The 12,114-nt window shown below is 35.8% G+C and overlaps 1 protein-coding gene across 1 annotated transcript in view; it reads right to left on the reverse strand.

The window, feature by feature from the left end:
• Nucleotides 1–289: 289 nt before the first annotated feature.
• Nucleotides 290–12,114, reverse strand: part of LOC107728338 (thyrotropin receptor-like) — a 36,157-nt gene continuing 24,332 nt past the window's right edge. The window contains exons 3-10 of the mRNA XM_016538477.1: nt 11,670–11,744; nt 9,965–10,039; nt 7,180–7,254; nt 7,017–7,094; nt 6,052–6,120; nt 4,238–4,315; nt 1,922–2,110; nt 290–1,688 (exon numbers count right to left, since the gene is read on the reverse strand). Coding sequence (XP_016393963.1) covers nt 290–1,688; nt 1,922–2,110; nt 4,238–4,315; nt 6,052–6,120; nt 7,017–7,094; nt 7,180–7,254; nt 9,965–10,039; nt 11,670–11,744 — 2,038 coding nt within the window. The remainder of the gene's footprint in view (nt 1,689–1,921; nt 2,111–4,237; nt 4,316–6,051; nt 6,121–7,016; nt 7,095–7,179; nt 7,255–9,964; nt 10,040–11,669; nt 11,745–12,114) is intronic.

The following is a 12,114-nucleotide window of genomic DNA, read 5'->3' on the forward strand; positions in this document are numbered from 1 at the left end:
ACTGAACTGCAGTGGAAACGCAAACCGAGCCGAGCTGTGCCGTGTTGTACCGTACTGAGCCGTGCCGAGCTGAGTCGTACCACGCAGTGGAAAAGCGCCAATTGACTATTACCAGTGCAACATAATACATTAAATATGCAACCTAAAATTTATCAGTTTGTTTTAACGCAGACCGTTCAGGTAATTAATAAATTTTCTGTATTTTTTGTGCTGCATTGCAGCTTAGTGGACTCTAACTCGGTTGGACATCTATATTCTAGTTGCTGTGGCCTGAATTCACATATAAGTTTCAAGTGTCCTGCCCATCACTGTCCTCCTGCTGCTGGGTGGCTGACGGGTTGCCTGGATAATCTAGAAGCAAAATAGGGGTCTCCTTTGCTCCTGTTTGCACCCTCTCACGTCTAGTGATTCCTCTGCTGCTTGCCTTCGAAGATATTGTCTGACCCCGGAACAGTTGAGCCTGACGTTGACATAGACCCACTTTGCTGAGAAGTATGAAGACATCTCCTTGGAAGGCCTTGGTGAAGATGGCATATAGGAAAGGGTTAGCGCAGGAATTCAGAGGGTAAAAGAGCACCAAGAGGATCTTGGAGTTTGACACAGTGATGAGCGGGTGGTCCAACGCAGCAGTCATAGCATACAACGAAATGGGTGCCATGCAGAGGAAGTCAGTAAAGATGAGCACAGCCATACGCTTGGCAATGTTGGTGTCTTTGTTGGCAGACCGATGACTTGGGTTGTGAACAGCACAATAGATCTTGATGTAACAGGCACAAATGACTACAAAAGCCAGGATGTTAAAAACAAGTACACATAGGATGTAGATCTGGTCCACAAGTGTCTGGGTGTCCATGGGCAGACAAATGCTGACCTTCTGGTAGCTGCTGACCCCAATGAGAGGCATAAGAGCCAATAAGAGGCAAAAGATCCAGCCTACAAGCATGATGACTGAAGCATGGGACAGACGCAACTTACGGTCCAGCCGCATGGCGTACGTGATAGCATACCAGCGTTCCAGAGTAATAGTGGTCAGTGTGTAGACCGATAGTTCACTAGCAAATACGGAGAAGAACCCAGCTAGGTTGCATCCTGGACCTGTCTGCCAATCAATAGCATGATTATAGTATTCAGAACGTGTGTGGAGGTCCACGGAAGCAATTAGCAGCAGGTAAATGCCCATACACAGGTCAGCAAAGGCCAGGTGGCACATTAAAAACCTTGAAACTGACAGTTTGTAGTGGCTGGTGAGCAGCACCAACAGTACAAGCAGGTTGCCCAACACAGCAAGCAAACTGACAAACCACACAGATACCCTTAGAAAGCTGAAACCCATGATGTCCTCACACGGGTTGAACTCATCAGGAACAGGAAAACAGGCGACCTCCTCTCCCTCCTCACACACAATGTAGTCATAGCGACTGTCAAACTCATGGCTGGTGTCTTCCTGGGGGTTCTTCAGCGTTTCGCCAAAGCCCACATCATCGTCTGGGTGCCCGCCAAAGTAGGTGTGGTAGTGCAGGCTGCTGTAAAAGTCCTGGTGGTCGTAGGTGTCTCTAAAGAGGTTATCACCCGAATCGATGCCAGGTTCCATGCTGCTGTGCAGGCCAGGAATTGCAAACGTTCCCACAGATCTCTTTTGAAGTTGGTTATACCTGGCAGTAAGGTTGCATATGATGTCCTCTAAGTACCTGCCATTTAAAAAGCAAAAATCCTAATGCTTGCATGCCAGAAAATACACTTTTAAAAGGTCTTAAATCTTTTTGTATGCTCACTAAAACTACCATAATATTCAGAATTTTTTATAGAATTAGGCAAACCAATTATATGACGTTACAGTTCAGTCTTAGTAAAAAATACTCAAAACCAGCATATTTTCTCAGATTTGAGAGTAGTATTGCAATGAATAATCAATGCCACAAACCCTCTTTTTTTCTTCAAGTTCTTGAATGCACAGCAGTGGCTGGGGTAGGTCAGGTCTGCTGTAATCATGTGTCTGAAAGTCTTGATCGGTGGTAGTTTTTTGAGGGGCCAGACATTCCGAGCACAGAGTTCCCGAAGTGACTCCAAGCCTCTGGTTGGTAGGGAAGTGACAGCCGATTCTGATACATCACTGATGAGAAAAGAAGACAGCAGATTGACCCAGTTTTTCATGATTGGTCCTCAGCAGCATAAAAGACTTTTATGTTAAAGGAATATTCTTATCCTTTTCAGAATTGCCAATGAAGTTTGATCTTCCTAACACTAATCTTTTTCACTTTTTTTCAGGTCAGACATTTTGTACAAAATCAGTTTCCGCAGTTCCCTAATCTCCCTCCTGATATCAAAAAAATGGACACCCTTCTCTCTCTCTCAGTCCAGACAGAAAAGGGCTAATCTCTGCCTTTTATGAATCAATAGATTTTTTAAATCCTGACCCCTCTGAATCACTCAAGAATACATAAAAACTAGAGCTAGGGGTGACTATACTTGAAACAGAGTTGATTATATATTTGATTTAGTACATTCTTCCTCCCTATGTTCTTGACACAGTTTGATGCAATGCAAGATTATTTACAGAGCACAAAATATACCCAGACAGGAGTGACACTTGCAATAAGTACCGACAGTCTCCAGCAAATCATACTCGCATGTTCTGGTCCTGTTCAAGATTGACAGAGTTTTGGGCTAAAATATTTGATACTTTCGAAAAAAAAACAAAAACAAATCTTTAATACATAAAAGGGTCTTTAAAAAGCTTTCATAAAACATGGAAACCATTGTTAAATTATATTGATACCATTGATCTGTCACTTGAAAATGCCAGAAGAGGATTAACAATTTCTATTTATTTATTTTTGCTCTTATTTTGTCCTTTTAAATATTTTTTTTCCCTTTAGACATTCATTGTATCATTTAACGACTACCTTTACAGTGCTATTGTTACTTGCCCTTGTTTTTGTTGTATGGCACAAAATGTTAATAAATATATTTTGGAAAACAAAATTCTCTAATGTTGAAACGCTTGTGGTACTTTGGTTTATGTTGCTTTTTAACAGTGTTTTTCTAAAGTGTTGGATGTTTGTTCCAATGACTTGCCTGTTTGAGAGCTGACCAATCATTATATAGAGAAGATTCTCAAGACAAAAATATCTGAATTAAAGTCCCATTTTCCAATAAACAGATCGGATACTTTCTAATTTAAACCGCACTTATGGTCATGGTGTTCTCATATACAGTACTCTACAATACTAGAACTAATAGTGCTGCTGTCAGTGCGTTCTGGCACGATATTGTAAACAGTTGGTCATGTCTTAATTGAATGTAAGATGGAACAAAAAATGGATACATTGTCAAAAGACAATTTGCATTTGGACTTTCAATGTAAATGCAGGCTTAGGCTAAGCTGTGCTGTGTGCATTTCAGCATCACCTAAAGAAAAAAAATTACCACTGCCTGTTTTGTTTTTCTCTGAAAATCATAAATCCTCCCTATAGGATTATAACCCTCAGAGTCAAAAATGTCCATTATAATATGAGCTTGTTGTTGTTTTTGTTTTAAACAGATGTTCCAAAGAGTCTATTGTGCAACATGAGTTTAAAATTAAGAATAAAAAAATTGCAGCCCGCTTGCCATAGTTAGCCAGTGACCTCATAGCAATGATTTCACACTGAACTGACTCCTGGGAGGGTAGCTGAGGGGCCACATTATTAACTTATTAAAGAATTATGATTTCAGCAGGCCCACATTAGCAGACAGATAAGATTACTATGGTCAACATCCTGCATTCAGATGAGAAGATATTTTTGCACTTAACAGAAATTTTTTTTAGTAACACCAATGAAGAGTAGGCTAGCTTTATGAAGTCTGTTATAAACAGAAATCTATAATATTTGTCAAATCAGTAAAACAACCTGCTATTTTCCTTTTTTGAAAGAGAAGAATGTTTTCCATTAAAAGTGTCAAAGAATTAAAATGTTATTTTGTGCATTTTTGTATTATGACACATGATCTAATCTCTTAACTGAAATTTTTACAAAGATGTACAAAATATTTAAAAGTCTTTATCTGCTCTAAATTACAATCATAATAATACAATCTTATAATTTACAGTATTTCAGTATATATACAGTATACTTCCATAACCAAAACACAGCAAAATCATTTATGGACAAGGGCAGCAAACTCTGAGTAAAAGAGCTCAGAGAGAACTACAGACACTGAATCTCAAGTGCTTTCAGGAGAAACAAAAGCCACTCACAGGAGCATTGGCCCACTGCTAGTCCCAGCAAACATTCTCTCATCCAGCCTGGTCAGCTGCTTATTTCTATGCAGGTACCTGGAAAGAAAAGGAGTAAAAAAGGTTCAGTTTTGTGATTATAATGCTATTACTAAATGTTAAAGATGAAATTAAAACCAGACTTTTTGTGGTGCTTGTTAAGGCACAAACAAACCAATAAACCCTAAAGTATTTAGTAGGTAATTTGCCCCACAATATTTGTGCTATATAAATGAATAATACCATAAACTGTGCTGCTTGTTGAGAATAGGTGCATTATTTGTTACAAGTGATCAGACTTAGTTCTTTTACCTGGTAGATGGCAAAAATCCCACAGACTTACATTAAAGAAGGGATATAAGTACACACAGGAACCAGAATATCATAAAAACTCATTGGGGCCATTTTTTTCTTCTTCCAGGGGCCGGTTGTATAACTGCTTAGAAAAACTTAAAAAGTTAGCCATCTAATTAGTTTTCTTCTAGACTGGTCATAACCGTTTAAAGCCAGTATAACAAAAATGTAGATTGGCCCAATTTTAATCAGAAAAGTGAGACTGATTATCTCTTGACTAACTGCTAGTTGGTCAAACTAGTTTTTAAGACACAGTCTTAACATAGTGTCTATGAAACTGGCCCCTGCAAAACAAGACAAAAAAATAATGAATGCTGAAGAAAATTACTCTGTGCAATGTGGTTTCTAAAATAACATGAATTTCATAACCATGCTGGATGAATTCTCAAGTGCAATGAAACAGCCCAACAAGGCTTGCTAGGGGGGCCCACCTTTAGCAATTTTTTTTAGCAAATTTAGCAATCCAGAAAGGGAGTTTTACTATTACACTTTCATCAGGTGCTTTTGTCCTGGTTTAGCAGTCCAATGTAAACATGCAAAACCAGAGACATTAGCAAGAGATTACAACCTAAGGGAGTTTGAGATATGAGGGAGATTGACATTAATATCCTGTATTGTCAGAAGAAGATTTGCGAAATGACAATAGTAAATATTATGCCCCGAAAGTGTCCTTTACTCTGAATACACTTTTTTCGGTGGGAACTGATTGAGAAGACACTAGCATGGCATGCATGCTATTGAATCAAGTGAACGAATAGTAGATATAATTATATCATTATTTAACCATATGCTGCTGTTTTTTCAGTGGAATAAAAAAAGTCTATTCACTCAGTGACAGTTCATAGTGAACACGTCTGTCAGAAAGGACATGAAAAACATACAAGTTCCATACAACAGTCCATTCAACTTTCACAAATATTATATCTAAATCTAAAGCAGCGATCTCCAACCCTGCTCCTGAAGACGTTCTGCAGATTTCAGTTCCAACCCTGAGCCAACACACCTGTCTGTAATTATCAAGTAACCCTAAACACCTTGATTAGCTGGTTTAGTTGTGTTTGATTGGAGTTGGAGCTGAAATCTGCAGGACGCTAGCTTTCCAGAAACAGGGTTCGAGACCCTTGTCTAAAGCAATACGATACTGTGTGAGCCACAGACCAAATTTTAAATCCTTTTTGGTCTGTTTCTTGGAAGATTATAGTGCACAAGTTTAAGAACTTATTTTGGTGGTGCACAGGTTTGCACAGGAAAAAAGCAGATTTGTAATGTAATTAAGGTGAATAAATAATGATAGATTTTTTTTTTCATGTTTGGGTAAACTATTCTGTTAATGACCAATGCTTCATAAATGTGTTGTATCAAACTTGTGTATTTATATGGTTTTAGATAAACTTTTAGCATTGAATTGTATGTCTTATGCAAGCATTTATAAAGAACTTTACACTGAGTCCAGTTTTGTGCCATTGAAAGCATGATGTTGGACTTTCGTAAAGCCATTGCTGTACAGCCTCCTGTTGAATAAAAAGCAAAAAATAACAGTCATGTCTTCGTGCAAAAATCTTGCTAATAACAGTGTCTACTTCTAGTTCAGAATTTAGAGCAGAGTATATGTTTAAATAGCCTCTCTAGGAGATAGCGATGCTTCAGTCACACAGTATACTGCAAATAATTGTACCACACTGTAAAAAGTAATCACTGAATCTACTTAAGAAAAGCGAGTAAACACAACTGATTTTTACAAATTTGTTGAGTTTACTTAATTACACTGTGTTATGTGAACTTTCAGGTGGATGCAATAGTAAAACTGAACAACTTTAGTAAACAGTACTTAAGAGCATCTAGTTTGTTGGATTAAAGGTATGTTTCCATTGTCTGGTGCAAAGAACAATGAATACAGTCTTAGAGTGAATACAATTTGAAATGGTTAAGGTGTTTTTTTGTTTTTTTTGTTAAGAGAACTGTTTTGTTTGAGTTCTGTGCACTAAGCTTAATTTAAATCTCTAATTTGGCTGAACTTGTCAAATTGAGGTACCAACACTTAAGTTTTCTGGTAACCTATATTTATACACAAGTTACCTATACAAAGTTACAGTAAGTTTTATTAACTCAAAAATGATAAACTAATTTGCCTGAGAAATTTGAGGCAATCAGTTTCCACAGGTTTTCCAAGTAAGTTCAACTCATTACTTTTTACAGTGCAGGAACTAGAACAGAATTACAAATAGCCTGTGCTAAAAGGGGTAATTTTCATTCAATCACTAGAATCTTTCCAATATACCTAGCCTATAAGTAACAGTAGTTTTGCACACTCTTCACAAAAAAAAAAAGTCAGGAAGGAAATTGACAAATGACATCTCAAACTCATTTTTCTCTGTTAGTATATGACATGGAATATGACAAGACTTACACTGACAGCAGATCACTGGTAATGCCAAGAAAAGCGTTAGCTGGAATTTCAGCAATATAGGGATTATCGCTTAGTTCTCTGCAGGAAGAGCATAAATAGATTAAAAGAATACCTTCAAAAACACTGATCTGTATGAAAACTGCTGCATTAGAACACTACTCACAGTAGGAAGTAGGAGTCATCAGCCTGGATATTGTTCAGGACAGGGAAGATGGTGAGGCCTGTGTTGAATAAGCCTCTGAAAATACAACAGCTCCTGGTTATTATTTCAAGGTCTTATGCATTGTCCACAGTGACACTAATTTTATTGCTAGAGGTAACTGCACTTTTGGTTGCTAGTAAGTGTTCCTACTACTTAGTGCCCTAATGTTATTGCTGGGCTGCCTAACTGGTTATAGCTTTACTTACCTAGACCATGCTCTTAGGCACAATAATCAAGCAAACATGTAGTACATTCTACATCTATATAATACAATCTATATATTGTAGTTTTTGAAGAGTGTGCATGTGCATAAATGCATAAGAGAACCCTGAAATATGACATAAGAGCGAACAGACAAGGAATTAATTAAAGCAAAATGTCTATGCCAATTACATGCTGCAGGCAGAGATGGGCAGTGTTTTAATTAAATGTATTTAAAATACATATTTAATTACTTTTGAGTATTTTGTAATTTGTATTTTGCTGGACAAAAAAAAAAATACTTTGAGAGACAGTATTATGTATTTGAAATACTTAAAATACTTCATCAAGTAGGTCATTTTATTATCAGATAATACAATCTAATGATACATAATAATACATCTTTCTTCACCTGTGTTAATAGTACTGCCAAATATAGCCTATCACAATTTTTGGCTAGATGCAAGTGAATCATATGACATCCTGTTGGATACATAGGCGGAGTCTTAAAGGGTTAGTTCACCCAAAAATGAAAATTCAATTGTAAATTACCCACCCTCATGTCGTTCCACTCCTGCAAGACCTTCGTTCATAAATGAAGGTATTTTTTATGAAATCTGAGAGCTTTCGACAGCCCCCTCTACAGTCAGCCATGCAACTTACCATTCAAGGTCCAGAACAGTAGGAGAAACATCATTAAGTAATCCATGTCATTAAGTACATCCAGTAATCCAATTTTATGAAGCGACGTGAGTGCTTCATAATTTACCACTTTATTAATGAAAATATTATCCAAACACATGCGTTGTGGTACTCTAGTGAACACTAACTCATTTGAGTTATGTTGACGCGTGACTCTTCTGTCGTGCAAACAACACAAATGCGTTGTGATGCTCTCATGAACGCACAATGCAGATCAATATTTTCATAAATAAAGTTGTAAATTATGTTTTTTGTGCAAACAAAGCACTCGAGTCACTTGTGTAAGTGTGAATGTGTAAGTTGCGTTGCTGCCTATGGAGGAACAGAAAGCTCTTTGATTTCATAAAAAAATATCTTTATTTGTGTTCGGAAGAGGAATTAAGGTCTTATGGGTGTGAAACAACATGAGGGTGAGTAATTAATGACAGAATTTCCATTTTTAGGTGAAAAAACGTCTTTTTTAACGAAACTTTAAAAATGAGAGCCTATAGACAAATTTTTATGTGAAGGACGCTGGGAAAATCCAAGGGAAACTATCATAACAGTGTAATTTTAATGAACCTCATCTGTGAATAACAGTTGCCGTCGCTTGCTCGCATTACTATGGAGTGTGTGCAAGAGCATGAGCAGTATGTTGCTGGCCACAGCTCACTTAATGGCCACCGGTGTCGCTAATAACAAGGGTTTCTGAATTCTAAATAGAGCCCTTTAACAGCTAAATATCAGCATTTTTAGGAGTTTTAGGAATCTTTACTGTTGACAGTGAAATAGCTTGAGGCATCCTCTTGAGTAGGACAAGGCTGTATGACAATACGGTTTTGCAGGACTGCTTAATTTTTGACACACTGATAAAGAAACGATAAAGGAGTGATAAAGAAACATGAAGTTTCAAGTAAAAACAATCGGTTGTGTCTTAAATGGACATAAGAAATTAGAAGAAATTTGGATCAATATATTGGATATATTGTCTAGTGTTAGGGTTAAAGAATATGTTGTTTATAAGTTGTTCAAGGAGGGGAAATCACTTCTCTTTCTCTTATGTGTGTATCTAACTCCAGTATTGCTAAAAGTAATGCCACTGTCTCTTGCACTTCAAATGATTGCATGTAAATATTGGTTGTATTTTTGTATTTTCAAATTACAAATTACTTGTATTTTAAATACATACATTTCTCACACCAGTATTATGTATTTTAAATTAAATATATTTGATGAGCAAGTATTTGTAATTTGTAACAAAATACTTTTTGATGTATATGTGCCCATCTCTGGCTGCAGGTTAGCAAGATTAAACAATGAACAGCTTTTTGTTCTTTCGTGCAAATTAACTATAACAATGTGGCATTAATTGTGATCTCTAATCAATTATTAGCAGAATAGGGAAAACAGAGTTTTCCCTGAACAAACTCCTAATTTGCTGCTTATTAATTGTAAGGTAATTGTTAAGTTTAGGGATGGTGTAGGATTAAGGGATCTAAAATATGGTCATGCAGAATAAGGCATTAATATGTGCTATATAAGTACTGCTAAACAGCCAATATGCTTGTAATATGCATGCTAGTTGTATAAGCAACTAGTTAATAGTGAGAATTGGTCCCTAAAATAAAGTGTTACCAAAGTTATTACTTCACTACATGTATGTGACTTCATTATAAACAGTCTAACATTGTTGAACTAAAGTTTCCACCATGCTACTATAGTATACACTAGCTAGTGTAAATGTTCATTTTTAAAAAAAAAATTTTTAAACCTCAAAAAAATATTTAAAACAGGAAAACATGACAAAACTGTTTAGTTTTTTCAATTTGAAGACAAAAAAGTATGTAGACAGTGTTTTGCTCACAAATACTGTAATTTAGGGAGATTCTTAAAAGCTTCTGGATGGATGAATGTCAGATTTCTTGTGTTTCTCATTTCTCTGAAATGGGAAAGAGAGAGAGAGAGAGAGAGAGAGAGAGAGATTACATGAATTGAAAATGTTCTTTTGTAAGTGTTTAAATGAAAGTGATAGGATCCTACAGTATCTCAGCTGGACATTATGCTTGACTGTAACAGAATTAATTTCACATTATTTTTGCAGATGATGAGAATAACAGTTCTGACGTAATTTGCTCTTGTTCAGTTTACTCAGCCAGATATGCTAAATGAAAGCACATTTCCTAGTACAATAAGAGAAAACCTCAACAAAAATAGTACAGTGGAAGAACAAGTCACTAAAATCATGGGTGTATTTAATCAGGGATTCAATGCTGGTATGTTCTATTAACAGAGTTAAATGCTGGTTGGTTTTGTTCTAAGTGAGAGTAAATCTCAAAAGGTAATAATGAAAATATATTTGGTCGCAGGTAAAAAATCTAAAAAAAAGCCTGATGCTTGGGCACTGAAAAGTAAGTAACAAACGTTAGTAACATCTCCGATTTCAGGTATAGAATTACTATATTGTGATGTTGTTCCATAATGTAGTTGAAAATGTTTACTGTGGTAAAGACTATGGTTGAAAATGACTTATACAATGGTAAAAATTTTATTCTTTTGCTTCTGTGGTAGTTAAGATTGCCCACCTCTTAAAGTAAAGGGAGCTGCTACAAAGTCAACACATGTCAACACATAATGCTTTTATTCCCCAGCGAGTAAACCAGATCAGAAAAAAAAAACATCAATTTTGGTGGTAGCAGGAGAGAGAGAGAAAAAAAATAAACCTTGGGAGAAACCAGGCTAAAACAGGGGAGTGTCCTATCATGCATCTAGAAATGCAAACCATTAACAGAAATAATTCTTGTTTTTTCTCTTCTGTGTTACATCTATGCATTATCGTCGTTCTTGTGTTTATTTTGTTTCATTTTACTCAGTGTGTTAAAATTAAAGCATGTAATTTCTTCAACACTTCTGTTGTGTTTACACTTTTTGGAGAACATAGAATATATCCAGCTGCATTCATGTACTTGCATGAAATATATTTCTGGCCTCAGGGTTAAAAAGACAGTGTCTGTTAAATAAAGAATGCTGTTTCATAAATGTGATATGAGTATTTGTTTGTATTTTATGCAAAATGCGATTCTCCCACACGCACGTTTGCATAGACACTAAAATGTACAATGATACATTGACAGCATTTAAAACGTAAATAATTTTTACTTATGAACAACTTTACATACATACAAATGTTTACAAATCCTTATTTTATCTATTAATGTTTAATTGACAGAATCAGTTGTTTCTATTGCACTTATGATCAACAATATTGTTTTCATGTTATTAAACACAGTTGGTTCATTTACTTGAAATAATAATCTTTTCTGTGTGACTTTCAAAGGCCTGCTCATTTCAAAGGATCACATAATTTTAAACAAGACTAAACTTTTAAATCTTTAAATGAATAAACTGTAATCATTCTAATCACCAATTAACCATTAATTATGGTTTGTTTCCATCCAAATGTGTCACCCGTACAATCATTTAACCATTGTGTATTTATTGTGTGTATTTATTTATTTTATTTCGTGTGGTTAACTGGAATTTATAAATGGATTTTGGATGCTTTAACTTACATATGAGTAAGCTTTCTCAGGTTGTAGAAGGAATGCTTTTCTAACCTGCTCAGAGAGACATCCACGGACAGATAGCTAAGGAAAGAAGGGAGAAAATCCTGTTAAAATCCTGAGTTTTATAAAAATACAGAGTTATTTCAAGTTGCCACCCCTCAGCAGAGAGAGAGGGGGAAAAAAACTCCTTTCAGTCTTTATGATGAAATCAGCCCATGTTTTCAGTCTTGTAATGTCATAATGTATTCAGGTAGGGCAGAACGAAAGCAACTGTAGCACACTACATTTCTTTAAACACAAACAGTTAGGGTGTCCACAGACTTAGCACATGCACATCAGGAATAAATAAGTGTGATTGTATTACTTTCTGATAATTTTTTAACAATTACAAATTACTTCCTCTATTAAGTTAACTATTAGGATCAAGTATTTCTCAGTGTATATATAAAAG

This window comes from Sinocyclocheilus rhinocerous, unplaced genomic scaffold (assembly GCF_001515625.1).
Source record: "Sinocyclocheilus rhinocerous isolate Xijiao unplaced genomic scaffold, SAMN03320098_v1.1 scaffold277, whole genome shotgun sequence".
In the NCBI taxonomy this organism is placed as follows: Eukaryota; Metazoa; Chordata; class Actinopteri; order Cypriniformes; family Cyprinidae; genus Sinocyclocheilus; species Sinocyclocheilus rhinocerous.